The sequence below is a fragment of the Scomber scombrus genome, chromosome 11 (assembly GCF_963691925.1).
Source record: "Scomber scombrus chromosome 11, fScoSco1.1, whole genome shotgun sequence".
Lineage (NCBI taxonomy): Eukaryota > Metazoa > Chordata > Actinopteri > Scombriformes > Scombridae > Scomber > Scomber scombrus.
The window spans coordinates 17,004,737-17,020,557 of record NC_084980.1 but is presented as its reverse complement, the minus strand read 5'-3'; the positions used below and the strand labels follow the sequence as shown (position 1 = coordinate 17,020,557).

General features: G+C 39.0%; 2 protein-coding genes across 5 annotated transcripts; one reads left to right on the top strand and one right to left on the bottom strand.

Moving 5' to 3' along the window:
* Positions 1-554: 554 nt before the first annotated feature.
* Positions 555-5,108, bottom strand: dusp22b (dual specificity phosphatase 22b). 2 transcript variants are annotated; one of them, XM_062428467.1, is made up of 7 exons: positions 4,955-5,108; positions 3,951-3,984; positions 3,764-3,846; positions 2,965-3,014; positions 1,953-2,027; positions 1,080-1,281; positions 555-988 (listed from the first exon to the last, which is right to left on the bottom strand). In XM_062428467.1, the coding sequence occupies exons 1-7, from the start codon at positions 4,973-4,975 to the stop codon at positions 854-856; spliced, it is 600 nt and encodes a 199-aa protein (XP_062284451.1). In that variant the 5' UTR covers positions 4,976-5,108; the 3' UTR covers positions 555-853. The 2 variants fall into 2 exon arrangements, with proteins under 2 accessions (XP_062284451.1, XP_062284452.1); XM_062428468.1 differs by having other exon boundaries at positions 1,110-1,281.
* A 2,246-nt stretch (positions 5,109-7,354) lies between these two features.
* Positions 7,355-14,245, top strand: ripk1l (receptor (TNFRSF)-interacting serine-threonine kinase 1, like). Of its 3 annotated transcripts, XM_062429497.1 has the most exons (11): positions 7,355-7,447; positions 7,784-7,946; positions 9,423-9,579; positions 9,746-9,883; positions 9,982-10,213; positions 10,398-10,547; positions 10,826-10,902; positions 11,054-11,129; positions 11,282-11,884; positions 12,011-12,160; positions 12,694-14,245. In XM_062429497.1, the coding sequence occupies exons 2-11, from the start codon at positions 7,786-7,788 to the stop codon at positions 13,011-13,013; spliced, it is 2,064 nt and encodes a 687-aa protein (XP_062285481.1). In that variant the 5' UTR covers positions 7,355-7,447; positions 7,784-7,785; the 3' UTR covers positions 13,014-14,245. The 3 variants fall into 3 exon arrangements, with proteins under 3 accessions (XP_062285481.1, XP_062285480.1, XP_062285482.1); XM_062429496.1 differs by lacking the exon at positions 7,355-7,447 and having other exon boundaries at positions 7,509-7,946; XM_062429498.1 differs by lacking the exon at positions 7,355-7,447 and having other exon boundaries at positions 7,510-7,946; positions 12,718-14,245.
* Positions 14,246-15,821: the final 1,576 nt, after the last annotated feature.

The following is a 15,821-nucleotide window of genomic DNA, read 5'->3' as shown; positions in this document are numbered from 1 at the left end:
ACTACCTGTGCACATCACCGATAAAAAATACACCCCCACGTACCCCCATTTTTCTACACATCTATAGGTCCATCATAATTTCCAATGACTTGTCAACTTCTGACTGAAAATGTCTATAATGGCCTAATTTTGTTCTTAAGAAAACATTAAAATTGGATGGTTAAACGTGCCATAAGGACCCCGGTGTCAAAGGATGACAGGTTGAATTTAAAAATACTTTATATTTAAGGCGAATATGTTAGTATTACTGCCATCCAGTGGATATGCGCACGCAAGCGCAGGGCGTATCTATAGTTTTATGAGAAGCCTACCTCTGCATATAATAAGTATTATATTTTAGTAGTATTATTATTCTAATTACTTTATAGTCTATAAACACAATAAGAAAGAAGGAGTGACAAAAGAACGTGATCTTGGTGTTTTTGATGCCACCATGCATGACCTCTCACACATTAGACAAACAGGAAGAGAATCAGGAAACAGAGATATAAACAGCACAGAACGTGTCTTATCACCTTCAATATGACAGCCCACCGACTAACAATCTCACAACACACTTGACTCCTTTTATTTCACAATTTGAAATTGTAGCAACACTGTACAAAACACACAGTTCGAAACTGTTTAAATTAGAAAACAAAAAACAGCAGCAGATGCATGATTTAATTAATGATAAATAATGTGTGCTGTATGTTTGAATTGGATCTCTCTCCATTGTACGTGTCCATGATTTTTACTTGATCAAGTAGCCATGAGAGTAGTCCACTCCAAAGCACATTACATTTCTGGACAGGTCCGGAATACTATAGCGTGACCATAGGGTATAAGCCTCCAGGTTGATCTACGAAAGATCTCAGATACCTCCAGGTGGGGTAGATGCCTGTTTTTCCACACCATTGACTTTGGAAGCTCTGGCAAGCAAGTCACGTATATCAGCTTCATCATCGAGGGGGTTGTCCTTATATTCCTTCCGTAGCCACTCTCTGAACTAAAGGAGAAGAAAACGGGTTTGTTATTTGATAACAATGTAAAGAATTTTACAACGTGTGCAACACTGATAATGTACTATCTGAGCCTACTCTGTAATGCAGGGTTTTTTCAAGGCTGACCTGATCAGCTTGAGTAGCCTCGAACTCCTGAAGCTGCCGCTGGAAGCCCAAGTTAGGGCCAGCAGAGGGTCGAGCCACCCTCACCGCAGCCAGTGCCTCCTGCCAACCCAGTCCTGTCACGGTCATGATGTATGCTACCACTAGGGTGACACTACGGGACACACCTGCCAAACTGCACAAAAAAAGGGAAGGCCAAGGAGTGTGACGAGTGTGATGCATGAAATTTAACTGTTAGACTTCATGATTAGCATCATTTTCAGTTTACTCGCATGTGAGCATCCTGGTTATGATTATGATTTTTCACAATTTAGCAGTTATAACTATTACAGCAGTGACACCAGCCAGACTGCAGGCAGGAATGAGGAGGTAAAACAAGGGGAGTGAGGTAGAGACATTGATTAAATACAGACTCTATAAACTACATATTTTAATGCATTTTAATTCTTTGACTGAGACATATTGAGTGGATAAATCTGTTGGTATGCAAATCTTATAAATACCCACTTGTTCCCCTATTTTTCTGAGAAGACCCTAACCAAATATAACTTTCCCCTGTGAACATATGGTCAGCTGCCCCACAACACATACACAATGTGGTCTTGGTACTGTACTCTGTTTTGGGAAGTTCAAGAATAGGCTTTTGCTTATCATTTAATCTCCTCTGTGCTGCAGTTACACATGGGTTCACTTGTGTACGTGATCTCAGTTGTTTTCCAGTTCTAGATGTACTGTACATTTATATTTCAGCATTACTGTGCTTCAATTATAAGACAGATGTTCGAGTTCACATGCTTAAGCAGAATCTATGGTTACAATAGCCTGTATGAGTAGTATTTCTCTCACCAGTGAACAAGACAGCCTTCTCCTTTCAGGCGGGACTCATGCATGAACATTATACTCTGTTTAAAGTGCTGTGTCCTGTGGAGTATAAGAAAATACATGTTATAATAGGTCATGACCACATTAAGCCATTATGAGAATTCAAGAACTGCAGCAAAAGCTGTGACTACGTGTAGCATCTAAAGAAGAGCACGGGACTGGTTGTCTACAGTGTGTGTGTATGTTTTTTTTGTATGTGGTGTGTCTACGTTTTTTGCACCTGACTTTTCAAACCCTCTCATATCTTATCCTGGACGGATCAGGATGAGGGTGTGCTCATCTTAGGTTTGAGATAGTTGGTGTCATATTTCACATTTCCAACACCACTATGAACTTTAGAGGTGTGAGGCAAGTGGGGCAAGTGGGGCAACAAGAGCATTAATGTGCTTATGTGTGTTTGTGTGTCTGCATTTGTTCATGACTATATGTGTGAGTGTGTGAAAAGGGGGTACATATAAATAGAGGCACAGCACCAACCATCATGCTAAAGCTGCAGAACTGAGCTGTGAGACTTCCTTCCTGACAAAAGACAATGAAACATGATACACAAAAGATTTGGATGTGTGTGCATCTGGATGTGTGTATATGTGTCCAAACCAGGGCATCCCCTGGTTTAATAAAACGCACCACTCTTGATTTTTCTTCCCCGGTCTTTCAAATCATATATAAAACAACTTGGACGTGTTTGTACAGTTTATGCATTCACATCAAAAAAACAACCATGCACCATTAAGGGCTGAATCCAGCTGTGTTACTGTGATCTAATCAACGAATAAGTTCACATTTAAATGTTGAGCTTGTGAAAGCATATCATTTACACGTTAGCTTGAAGAAAATGAACCTCAGACGCCCACACAGTTCAGCCTCAAATGGATGTGGTACACTCTTTCTTTCTTTCTCTCTCCCTCCCCTCCCCCCCCCCCCCCCCCCGCATTGTTCTTCGCTGTGTTGCTGTGCTGCACATTTTGGTACTTACAGGTTTTGTGTGGGCAGGTCAGCTGCTGAAATGCAGAGATAGGTCATCTCCTGAGGGACAAAGTATACTAGTAACCTGTCAGCAGTCACTTGTTTGAATGTATTTAACACAAATCAATAACAGCAGGTTATAAATACCACAGCACATGAACAATCATCAGGTTTCAGTATGTGTGAACTGCTGGTGGTGAACATTGGTCACGCTACTGTATGTGAAAGAAAAAAGCTACAATTTTAAACAGATATGGGTCTCATGTCCATGTCCACTTTGAAAATTACATCAAAACTGAAAACAGAAGTTACATTTTTACATGCAGCTATTAGAGCAACTTCACATCAAAATCAATAACCTTCAAAAAAATAATGAAGCAAAACAACGCAGTCCACAGTGGCTGAAACAAGAGCAACCGCCTACTCTCAAACCCACACATGCACACAGCTTAGCACATTGGCCAGACCAACTGTTGCTGATTGGCATTTTTCATGAACCTCTAAGAATCACATGAGTAAGAAACTCTATTGCTTATTGTTTACTCATTCTGCACAGACAACTGTTTGCTCAGGAAAGAGCACTACTGGCGGGCGATAAGGCATCTCTTCCTGATCAACCTGACATACCGGTATATTTCACAGTTTCTGAATACAGGTCACATCGTGCACTGTACTAATACGCCTTGAGGGTCTCGGCCAATCAGATCTGTTTAGCCTGATGTGCTCAATTACACTGATAAAAAAATGTATGAGAAACTGAAGATGTGCACTGTGATAGATGCAGGAGGGCACAAAGATGTTGCTCTCACCTGGAGGATAGGAGCTGCACTGTCATGGATGGACAGGATGTGTGTGATGTTGTTCCTCGCTAACTGTTCTCTGTCTCTTGCATCTGACATACAAAAACAAACACCACAAACATTAACAATGAGTATGTGCTGTTATACAGTCTAATAAACAACAAAATCAACATGACCAAAATACACTTAGATTCACCTTTGAAATTTCCCAAGTACAAGTCAGGTAGGACCTAAAAGCACAAAGAAAATATGTACATATTTAAAGCTGACATGATGAACGTATTATTGATATAGTTGAGTAAACAGCTGACTCAAAATGTCACCATATGAGGTGATTATTAGATACAACTACAGTTGTGTGCAAATGTCTCTCTAGGATACGGAATATAAAACAGAATATTTTTAGCAAACATTAATGCATAGTAACTTTTTATGTCATGTATTAAACAAAACAAAAAAAACAATTACACAAACAAGCATAAAAAACATCATTGTGGCATGTGCAAAAGTTTGGGCACCCCAAGACTTATAGGTTTAGTCATTAGGAAATGAATTTATGTTCCATATCCTAGAGCAGTGGTTTTCAAACGTTTTCACATCAAGGACCCCTTACAGACACAAATTACGCCACAGATGCCCATCTGATAAGATTTTTTTCTGTTATGTTTTATTGCAGTATTTTATTACAGTAAGTGTCTGAAACCAATGACCAAAATGGTCATACGTTCTGAATATAAATGATTCCCCTTTCTAATGAGGGACACCTGGAACCTCCTCAAGGACTCTTTGGGGTCCCTGGACCCCACTTTGAGAAACACTGTCCTAGAGAGGCTGTGTTTACATATTTTTCAATTTTTAAAAAAATCAACAAAATATGATATTTGTCAAAGGGTGTCCAAACTTTTGCATACAACTGTAGCTTTATCCAGTTGTTCAATTATGTGCCTGCATGGGACTAGCTGAATAACCAATTGATCAAACAAACAGGTAAAGGTAAAATATATATTTAGACCACTTAAATTAAGGGGGTTATAGTTAATTCTTTGGAACAAGACACGTCAAAATATATGTTGTATAACTATGCATCGAGATGCAACTTTTAACTGTGATTTTAAAAAATCGTAAATCTGTCAAGAGACTCCGGCGACCAACCGTGTGTGCCCCCCTGAGTAAAGCGTATTCAACAGATGAAAATCATACCTTATTGATGCCATTACCCATGTTGACAGACGGCTTCAGAAAAGACTAATGGACTGTAATGCTGCTCCGTGTTTCCTTAATGGTAAAATGAGAACCTAGTCAGCGGTTTGACGGCTTCACAAACCCGCTGTAGGGGCGCATAACAAGCAGGAGCTCCGCGTCCGAGATAGTCGAGCAGTACTGCCAAAGCTCCCCGTGTTGAATGCTGGGATTTGTAGTTTGCTGATGTAAGGAAAGCTGCTTTTATGGATTTAGTGTGCAGCGTGTGCACAGGTGTGGACTAAACCCATCCTGGATTTGTAGTTGGATATGATGAGAATTTCCATAGTTGTCCACTGGCTCTACGAAAGCTAATACCTAACCCTAAAATACATTTTAAAAATACAAGGGTCGACATATCCGAACAATTTTAGCCAAGCACCTGTGTGAATACTTGCTCCTCAAGTAAGCTGGTTAAGTTTTCACTTCTTGCAGATATGGCAGAATTGTGTGTTCATTTTAGGATAAATTTAATTGTCATGCTTGAGTTTTTGGCAGGATTTTGATATAATTCTCAATATATTGTAATGTGTACAGTATGCTAAGTGATAAGGGAGATGGGTTTCAGAGATGGTCATTGCCTTAATTCTGAAGGGCTGATAACTGTTATGAATACTGTTATAATTAAATCTCTTGCATCCTCTGTCAGAAGAGGAAGAGTCTAATGGTTTTTGTGGCAGATATGTAATTCCAAGTCTAGCACACTGTTACAGGAAGAGAGGAACTAATACTTCCTAAAAACAACTACATGGCCTCTCAACACTTCACTCCTGTTCATTATCGACAGTTTTGCAATTTCCCAAATGCATTATTATATTTACTGTTGCAATTTAGTTGTACATGAATGTATTTTATAGGTCACGGGGTTGCTTTAGGCCCCCAACAGTCTTTAACCATGCCTCACCAAAATGATGGCACCTGCCAGTTCTGTACTGATTAGTGTCACATCCTAAATGTCATCAACAGGAAGTACTGAAACCCACTGCCCATATTGACAGCACACAACACTCCACCACATGCTGTGGTTGGTTTAACTTCCTGGAGATCTGTTGTTGTTCTGTATGGAGCAGCGTTTGACCATCAGAATGACTTGAATAGGAAGAGGTGTCTGCAGCAAATATTCGGCTACACACAGTGTTTTACATAGTGAGGTGGCCTTTTGTATTGCCACTGCAATTCGAAAAGCTTGGAGTGACCTGGAGAGCACCCCTGTTCTTTTTGCCTGTTGTTTCAGTTTCATATTTAAAATACAACTGAAAGGTTTAATGCTGAACTTGTCTATATTGACGATTGCTTTTAAGTTGAATACCTGGAATAAATGTATTCATATATCATACAGAATATGTCTAAACAACTGTTGCTTAAATGGAGTGTTAATGCACGCTTAATTTCACTGGGTATTCAGTGGCAGGTAATCAAAATATTTTTCAAACTATTTTAATTGTGGATGAAAAGTAGTTTTAATGGAAATAGCTAATATTATTCATCAGTGTGTTTGTTTGTTCTGTCTATAACACTTCTCAGTGAACTGTGAAGTGACTAGGGCTGAGGAGAATAACCTGAAGATTACCAGCAATAAGCATCAATTATAGAAAAAGAAAACGAACATGTGCAGACCAGAAAACCAAGACAACAAGACAGGTAAATATGATACTGCTTTGTTGTGGCTTTAGTGTGCAAAAGGAGGAATTTATAGTGTGAGTATTCACAGATAGGCTGCCCAAAATGTAGGTTTACATGTCGTACATCGCCCACGCTGTCAGAGGCTACAATTCAGGTGGTTTCCCACTTGAGTTTCAGATAAACGCGTGTTTTATCAATGGATCTGTACCCTTTTTTTCTTTAAATAAAAATTGACAAGGATGCCATTTTAGCTGTGCTACTTTAATTAGTAATGATGGGAAATAATTAGTTAGTGTGCTTCCAAAACCTTATAATAATTATAGTTTTCTTCCTCATTCTTCTGTTTTCTTTGACAGTTCTGGTCCTGGCTGGTGTATAGATGAAAATTTCTGGAGGTCAAGACAATGAAGACAATATCACCATAAAATCTTAAATGGATACACAGGTTACAGGTGTGCTACAGTTGTCATTCATGGTTATTAAGTCTGTAATAATTGATGTCGCCAGTAGGTGGCGACAGTGTAACATGACAAGAATTACAATAGTGCAGCGGACCAGTGGAATTATGCATTTTAAAGCCCCATTTGAGATAAAGTTAGTAAAGAATTGGCTTTAAAAATGGCATCCTCCATTAAATATTCCCTTATTCAATGTTCAAGCATTTTCCACGACGGAAGCCTGCAACAAACCATCCTGCTCTGGTATCGACTTGTTGGGCTAATTGTAGTTTTTCAGTCTCGCCTGTCCCGGTTACACTTTTTTACAGTCAGATGTCGAGAAATTCCCGGAACTACATTTAAAGTGCCCTACTTGGACTTTACAGCACGTTTGGTAAGGTTTTACTCCAGTATCACTGTTATGAAATTTATAATGTTGTTGTTTTGCGGGGGGGGTTTTTTTTGGGGGGGGTGAATAGTTTGGCTAAAGTTACGACAGCTAGCTAACGCTAAGTTTGTATTGTTTCTGAAACTTAGCTAGACCTGACTGACGTTGCCTAACATTTGTTTTCATCTTTCTGGATGACTGAGTCGCCACTTGGCTCATTTCATTTATCTCCTCAGCTTGTTTGCATTGGGTATCTGTCAGCTAACAGGTTTTATCCCCTATGTTATGAGCGTTTCTGAGCTCGATGTCACGTCCAGCTGTGTTAATGTGACTTCTGTACAGAGATGGCCACCGCGCCAGACTCTTCACTTCATATGAGATCCACTGATCTGATCAAAAAAGAGGCCCTGGACTACGGAGGATTTGGGGAAGTTTATCTCTGCTACCATGCGACCCTGGGCCAGGTGGTGTTAAAGACTATGTATACAGGCCCTCTTCGTAACGAGTAAGTTGTCTGTGTCTCTATTATTGCAAAGACTGTGTTGGGTATTCCCCTTCGCCGAAACTGTAACTTGAATCATGTGCTCGGCAGGACATTTAAGCCAGATTCTCAGATCGGCTCGGTGATGTTTTTACTCTTTTAATTATGATACAACTGGCATATTTGCAATGTGTTATTACATACAGGGAAGAATGTAAAACGATTAATAGGGGAAACAAGAAACCGTTCATAAGAAATGCGGATGTAGGTCCAACATCCGTTTTTCAGAACCATCAACTTTTTTGTAAACTTTGTATTTACATTTACAGCATTTCCCTCAAAAAGTGCATTCTTTTTTTAATTTATTGCTGCCTTGACGTGGCCATGATATTTCACATTTACATATCCCATGTGTTCAGTAAGGATGTACCAATCCTGTCTTTTCTGTCCTGATACAGATTTTATAGCTATAGGAACCTGCAGATAGTTATTTCAAATCTCTGCTCCACTGCATGGAAGTCATCTGAGTAATACTTAATGCACAGTAGCATTAGGGCAGAGCTTTTTGTGGCACAACTGAGTTGACTGGAAACCCTGTCTGAATAACTGTAACTAAGGGTGCAAAGACTATATTTTATAGTGACATTCTCAAAAGAAGCTGTAGTTAATGTGGATGACAGACACCCGATCTGCTCAAAACATTGACTGTATATAAAGCATGGATGTATAACGAGAACTGGTTAAAGTGTTGGATGTGATGCCCCAATCATATCCATGAGAGTTGCTCAGTGGCACATGAAGTCAAGAAGACACTTCCACTACCACTGTTAAAAAATTACCTGAAAACTCTATTGTTGGCCATGGAGCATGCTTATTAGAGACCTCCGCAAACGCACAGCTAACTTCTGGTTTAGCCCTCCAGCTAACTTGAATGTATAATAATAATTAAATCATGTAGCTTTTTTAGACTTTTGAAATGTAATCAGACTGAATGGATCAAATTCTGATAGTGGAAGGAATCATTTCGCAGGGGTTGTTACAGACATTTCTTTCCCAACATAAATCTATGGGGGGGAAAAGTATTTTTGGCCAATTTGTCAAATTTGCTTCAAAGTCCGGCTCTGTTCCTGTATCCAGTTCTCTATACATCCATGATATAAAGATGGACGACATGATAGCTCCCCAAGATGAACCAAACTGAAATATCAAAGTTCACGTCAATTACATTTTTTAAATTTTCTGTTATTTTAAGTCATTTTTAACATGCTGATGTTTGTGAAAGTGCTCATTTTTTAAATAAGATCTTTTGCTTAGCGGTAGGAAGTGGAGATGCATTGTCCATATTTATATACAGTTATTGGCTCAAACTAATTCAGTTTATTTTACTCTGTGCATCCCTATTACCTGACTCTGAGCCCATTGTAAGACTGAACATGATGCTCCTTTTATCACTTATACTATACTATATGTGGCTTTCTCTTTATTATCTATACTTTCCAGGGAGAGTAAAAGGTCACTGCTGGAGGAGGGGAACATTATGGCAAGCCTGAACCATGAGCGGGTGGTCAAGTTGCTGGGTGTGATCATGGAGGATAGAGACTGCTCTCTAGTCTTGGAACTCATACCCAGGGGCAACCTGTTGGTCATGTTAGAGCAGGTTAGCAGGTTTATTATATGTACTCACACTACAGAGGAAAAGATTAATGAGTGTCTGTCTACTAGATTTCATACTTTACATAGTTTGCAGCTTTAACCTACTCATCTAAGAGTACTTTTTTTTAATATGAATTGAAGTATTAATAATTTGTTATCTGTATTCTTAGGTATCTGTGCCAGTGTCCATCAAAGGCAGGATAATCTTTGAAATTTTGGAAGGGATGGTGTACCTTACAGACAAACGCGTCATACACAAGGACCTCAAGCCAGGAAACATTTTAGTGGACAAAGATTTTCACATCAAGGTATATTGCACACTGTTACCCATGAAACCGTGATGATTCTGGTTCAATATGAATATACAGTCATGATAATCGAAGCACGTTTTCCCTGTGCTTTGTAGATTGCAGACCTCGGCCTCGCCACCTGCCACACATGGAGCAAACTCACAAAGGAGGAGTCTCGCAGGAAGAGCCGTATGGGCCGAACAGCCAGTGTGAGAGGTGCAGGGACTCTGAGTTACATGGCTCCTGAACACCTGGAGAGTATACATACACCCTCCACTGAGAAATCTGACGTCTACAGCTTTGCTATTGTGGTTTGGGTCATCCTCACATGTGAAGAGCCATATCCGAGTGAGTTGGGATGCAAAAACCTGTTAAACAAGCCAGATTATATTCATTTATCAGATTGACAGTGAATCAACATAGGACCATCTGTATTACTGTCATATTGCTATTTTTATAAACTAAATGGCTTAGAGTTGGGTAAAACCCATGCATCTGCAGGCATCCAAAGTATGTATATTTTTATGTTCAGATGCCAGGAGTGAAGACCATATCAGCCAGTGTGTCCGCAATGGAGAAAGACCAGCAGAAAACCTTATTCCAGACAACACTCCTGCAGAGATAATTGACCTAATGAAGAGATGCTGGGATGGCAGTCCACAGAAAAGGCCAACATTTAAAGGTATTTTTTTGAAAATGTACAGTAAAAAATGTACGGATTTTATCATCAACATCTCTGCCATAATCTCAAGGTTCTGAACATTTTCTGAGTGTACTTGACAAAAATGTAGTTCTTTAATTCCAAAAAAGATTTGTACAACAGTGAATTGCTTTTGATTCAACTAGTTGTCAATATGGAGTAAAATCACATACAAATATTATTGTTTTTCTTCTCACATGACCCCTTCAGTCTATGATGCAAGCTGTCTTCTTATCCTCTTCTTCCCTTTTTTGTGGCAGAGGGCTATGACTCATTTCTTCGTTTCTACACGGAAAAGCTTGAACCAGATGTAGAGACAGACTTACTTCATCTGAGGGTAAATACATTTGCTTTAAGAACTAATGTTATAATTTTGTCTTGTATGCACAGTGAAGACACTACGTGATAGATTTTATAGTGAAATGAAGGTAAGATGAATAATGATTCTAAGTACATGATATCATGATTCATCATGTCTTTTTATGAAGGAAATGTATGAAGGCCCAGAAGAATTTGTTGAGAAGATGAAATCTTTATCACTGACCTGTGGATGTTATTCAGCAGGTGAGCATTGTTGGTAATCTTGACGGCCTGGAAATACACTTACTTTTGCTGCATGTTATTACATTAAATGTTATAAATCCTCTGAAAACTTGATGAATTGTTGAAAAGGACTGAGTAGCTTTATTGCATCAACCTCTCTTCTCCTCTTGAAGACAGCCCAGCTCCTTTGATGAGTTCAGACAGAAATATATCTGTCCCAGTTGAAGCCAGTATTGAGGACCTGAATGGTATCCAATGTGAGCTAGCCATGGAGTCAATGGAGCATCACATTCAGACAGATGCAAAGGTGGTCAGCAGCCCTTCAGCTGTTGAGGAGAAACTGGATCGGGAGTTGAAGTACCACAAGTACGGCAGCTATAACTGTGAGGAGCATCAGAACAATAATTTCCTGCCAAACCACCTTAGTAGTTCAGATAATAATGTTAGGCAACCAGATCAAGACAGACCCTACAATGTCTCCTCTGTCCATTCATGGACAAAAGCTGAGGCAGTGCAGCCAACCAGCCAGGAAGAGCCCTGGCATCACGCTATTGCTGGTCTCCATGATTCCATGACGTCCTGCACACCTACGCCATCCCACTTGCCTATGTCTGCCAGCACCCCTTCTCTACAACACTTTAACCAGCAACATCCATATTCTCACTATGACCGCCAACAGTCCTGGCCAGTTTACCCAGTGTCTGATACAGCTGCCCCTGACATCACTCCCGGACGTCTCTTGGCCTCTTCCAAGAGTGCCTCGCTACAAGATCCAGGTACATACAAACATGTCTGTTCGATAAAGAGTTTCTTTAGAAAACTATGACTTGTTAACAGCTGCTTTTGTCACCTTTGACTGGCATGTACTGGAATGACTGTGTTTATTTATTTATTTGTTTCAGGATCTCTTTTCATTCAGAATGCCAGGGGGATCCAGATTGGCAACAACAACACGCTGAGTATCCTAGGTTACGAGTCTTCCTGTAGTCTATTATCAACAGGTGCTAACAGCTCAGCTAACTCTTCCATCAAAGAAGCCATTCAGAAATATGGTAAACCATAACACATTTAAATATCGAATTATATCAATTAATAAATTGTTTTTGCTATAGAATGTGTATAATGCTAATCGTAATGCCCCAGATCCCAAGGGGAAATCTTAATTTTTCTTGCTCTGTCTGACTACAAAAGTTCAAAACCCAAAGATATTCAGTTTGCTATAACATATTGTGGAGAGAAGCATACAATACTCAATTTTGAGAAGATGAAAACAGAGAACATTAGTTGTTTTGCTTTGAAAAATCACTAAAGTAATTATTTGAATATCCAAAAAAAAGTTTGATTTCATTTTCTGTCTATGGACTAATTGATTAATCCACTAATCATTTCAGCGCTACTAATCACTCATAAGCAGTAATGCATAGAGTAGATATACAATATCATGCAATACACAATTTTAGGGGCCAGGTGAGAGCAACAGTTTCCTTGCCTAAAATAATTTCTAGTTCAACAATTAGTGTTAAACTTCAACCAATCTCACATTAGAGTTGAAAAAATCGTTGCCCATTTATTGCTCACTGACTAGATTTACCTTCACGGTTTCATTCAGAGGATCATGCTGTGACTGAGGAGCACCTGGATCTGCTGAGGGACAACATCGGGAACAAATGGAAGCGATGTGCGCGGGGCCTGGGTCTGACCAGTGTGGAAATAGAGACCATTGAGCACGACTACTACCGTGACGGCCTGCCAGAGATGGTGCACCAGATGCTGGAGCGCTGGAAAATGAAGGAGGGAAGTATTGGCTGTACAATTGGGAAGCTGTGTCGAGCCCTGGAAGGCAAAGTAAAGGTAGATGTCATCCAGAAAATATTGGACAACTGCAGTTCCTTCTCCAAGATCTGATCAACTTGGCTCACTTGGCAGATTTGCCACATTCCCTCCAAATGACTTTCTGACTATTATGCCTCTGGAGCTATCATGAATTTAAAGTGGTTGGTTTAAACAAATCACTCACAAACCAAATCGCATTTTTTGTTCCCTAGCCCAGTGTTGACTTTATGTGCCGAGGTTTTGAAATACCATCTCTACACTGCCCCCCAATACATTCAATGTTAATGGAATTCCGTTTGTGCTGCCTAAGGCACTGAAAGATGTCATACATAACTTGCTTTTTTCATAGAGACAATTTCTTTCAATGCTTACTTCACATTTTAAGACAAATACTGTCAAACGTGCTACATCAATTTCTGTACTGTCAAACCTTCAGAAATTGTACTATGTGATGGCATTATGGAAAAGCCATCAAGTTTGTACACAGTTACTGTTACTTAGCAAAAGAATTAACTTATTCAGGGGCTGTCAAATGGTAAACATTTATTCCAGCCAAACACAAACTCCAATCACAGAACAGGTAGTCGGTGAACCTCAAAGAAGCTCAGTAGTTACAGGTGAAAAAAAAAAGCAGATTGTACAAAAGAATAAAAGCCATAATGCAGTATTCCACAAATAATGTGTATTATTGTTGTCATCCCTGTGTTTATTAGGGGTCAGTACATGTGTTCATGAGTAAATCAAACTCCTAATTCGTATTAATCGATGCGTTTATGTATTCCAATTAATGTAATTTCCCCAAATTACTCTAAAACAAAAGAGTGCCTGAACTTTTATATAGCCTCGAGAGTGTAGATTTGCTGTAATGATATGTAATTATCTTCAAATTCAGGAGATGTTACGCTATACTGTATCAAGCATCTTGTGTTAGGGTAGAGTTTCTGTCATTCATCAGATTGACATGTAAAATTGCAACCAAAAAAAACAACAACAAAATACTAAATATGTTCTCACTTCACAAGCCTTACCAAACCCGGATCATCTGAAATGCCGTTTTGACATTTTTTAATAAATTGTGTGTGCATATGTTTGTAAAAATGTCAAAGCGAATGTGTATTACATGTATTTGATAGATTACACCACACAATCGGTTATTGTTTCTAGATTGTTTCCTTCAGATCATTTTTCTTATCGCCTGCAACTATTGACTGGATATCAATATACTGTAGGCTTGGGCGGTATGTATGTTTTCATAACATACCTTCCTGACATTTTATCGGGTAATAAAACAAAACTTAAAAGCTGAGCTGCTGTCGATAGGAGTCACTGTAGCATGTATGATAACTGTATTGTTTAGTAGTGATGCGCGGATCAGGATTTTTAATTTTTAACCCCTTATGAAAGTCATTCCGCACCGCCTGACCTGTCTTAATCTACCACCCGAACTGACCCACAAACCTCCATCTACACAGAAAATACGTTTAGGTGGAGATACAAGGCAACATAATTAACACTGTCTTACTTGTTCACCTTGTACCACGGCGGAAAAACATCTGAATAAAGGTCAGGGACAAAGTTACTGCAGGTCACACAATGGATATCAGCTCAAACAAAGAAAAGTCTGGGGAGTTTCATTCACCACACACACGATACAACACGAATAACATTTTTGCTAAAGTTTCCAGTGAAGTTAGAACATTTGAAACACTTCTTCTTCAGTGTTCACTCCCTGCGGACTCAATAAGCAGAAACACGGACAGCGCCACTTTGCCATTGTAACCCACTTTGTGGTCGGAAGGGGAATTATATGCTGCATTCAAGTACTACTTATTCGGAGTCTGTATTTTGACGGTATTGAAAATCATACTGTCGGTATTTCTAAATACCACGATATACCGTGATACCGTTCAAGCGTAACATACTGTATGTTTAAAAACAGGAAAACAGTTACAGGGCTGTCCCTTCTAAACGTATCCCATTTCCATAAGCACTGTAATACTTACTGTATTTAGTGCTTTCACACTGGAAAAATAACCAAATCAAATTTACAAAAATGGTTACTAGGCAAGTGCTTTGAGGGTGCTTAAAGGTAACTGAGTAAAACCGCTTGGTGAACACAGCATAAAACAAAACAAAACAAAAATAAAATCCTTGGAAAAACACTGTGATACATGATACATAGATTGATAGATCCACCAATTCATCACTCAGTAAAAACACCAAATCTGAACCTGACGTATAGGTGCAGCATGTAGGATTTAATGGCAAATTAAGTTTTTATAAATGATTGTAACAGGGTCATATGCAGCGGCGCTTCTAGGATCAGACCTTTTGGGGGACTCCGCTCCTAATGAGAATGTGACATACAATGCCCTGCAAGTGTTCAAACCCCCTGCTAAATTACTCATTTCAGTGGATAACCTAAATTACAACAAGAAATATTAATCCATAGTAGAGTGGTCTACTATAGTGTATAATAATAATGGTTCAGAATAAACAATCACAGATTTCTACAGAGAGGAACCTGAGATAGTTAATGAACCCTGTCTCTAACAGACAGGCTCGCAAAATAATTAAAGTTGTATAAAATAATTTTTGGGAAAAAAATACAATAGTTATTTATTTATTTATTTGTAGGGGTGCTGAGATCAAATTTAGTGGTGCTTGAGCACCCCTAAAAAGGGTCTAAAATTGCCTCTGATCAGATGTAATGTATAGTTTCAACTTAGTTTTTGTCTCTATTAAATTCAACTCCACTACATTGTAGAAAGCTCTGCATGTAATAACTAAGACTATAGTCTGAGTACTCACAGTGTACAGATATATTATTTTATTTTTAAAAGACGGTTTGAAATCACATTTTAATGGACCCTTTAATGT

What these genes read in the sequence shown, in the direction of transcription:
- dusp22b (XM_062428467.1), bottom strand. Translation starts at nt 4,975, where the DNA reads ATGGGTAATGGCATCAATAAG. An exon ending in GACCTGCCCACACAAAACCT is followed by an intron (nt 2,028 to 2,964) that starts GTAAGTACCAAA and finishes TATACTCCACAG; the next exon opens with GACACAGCACTTTAAACAGA. An exon ending in GAAGGCTGTCTTGTTCACTG is followed by an intron (nt 1,282 to 1,952) that starts GTGAGAGAAATA and finishes TTTTTTGTGCAG; the next exon opens with TTTGGCAGGTGTGTCCCGTA.
- ripk1l (XM_062429497.1), top strand. Translation starts at nt 7,786, where the DNA reads ATGGCCACCGCGCCAGACTCTTCACTTCATATGAGATCCACTGATCTG. An exon ending in ACAAAGATTTTCACATCAAG is followed by an intron (nt 9,884 to 9,981) that starts GTATATTGCACA and finishes TGTGCTTTGTAG; the next exon opens with ATTGCAGACCTCGGCCTCGC. An exon ending in CTGTGGATGTTATTCAGCAG is followed by an intron (nt 11,130 to 11,281) that starts GTGAGCATTGTT and finishes CTCCTCTTGAAG; the next exon opens with ACAGCCCAGCTCCTTTGATG.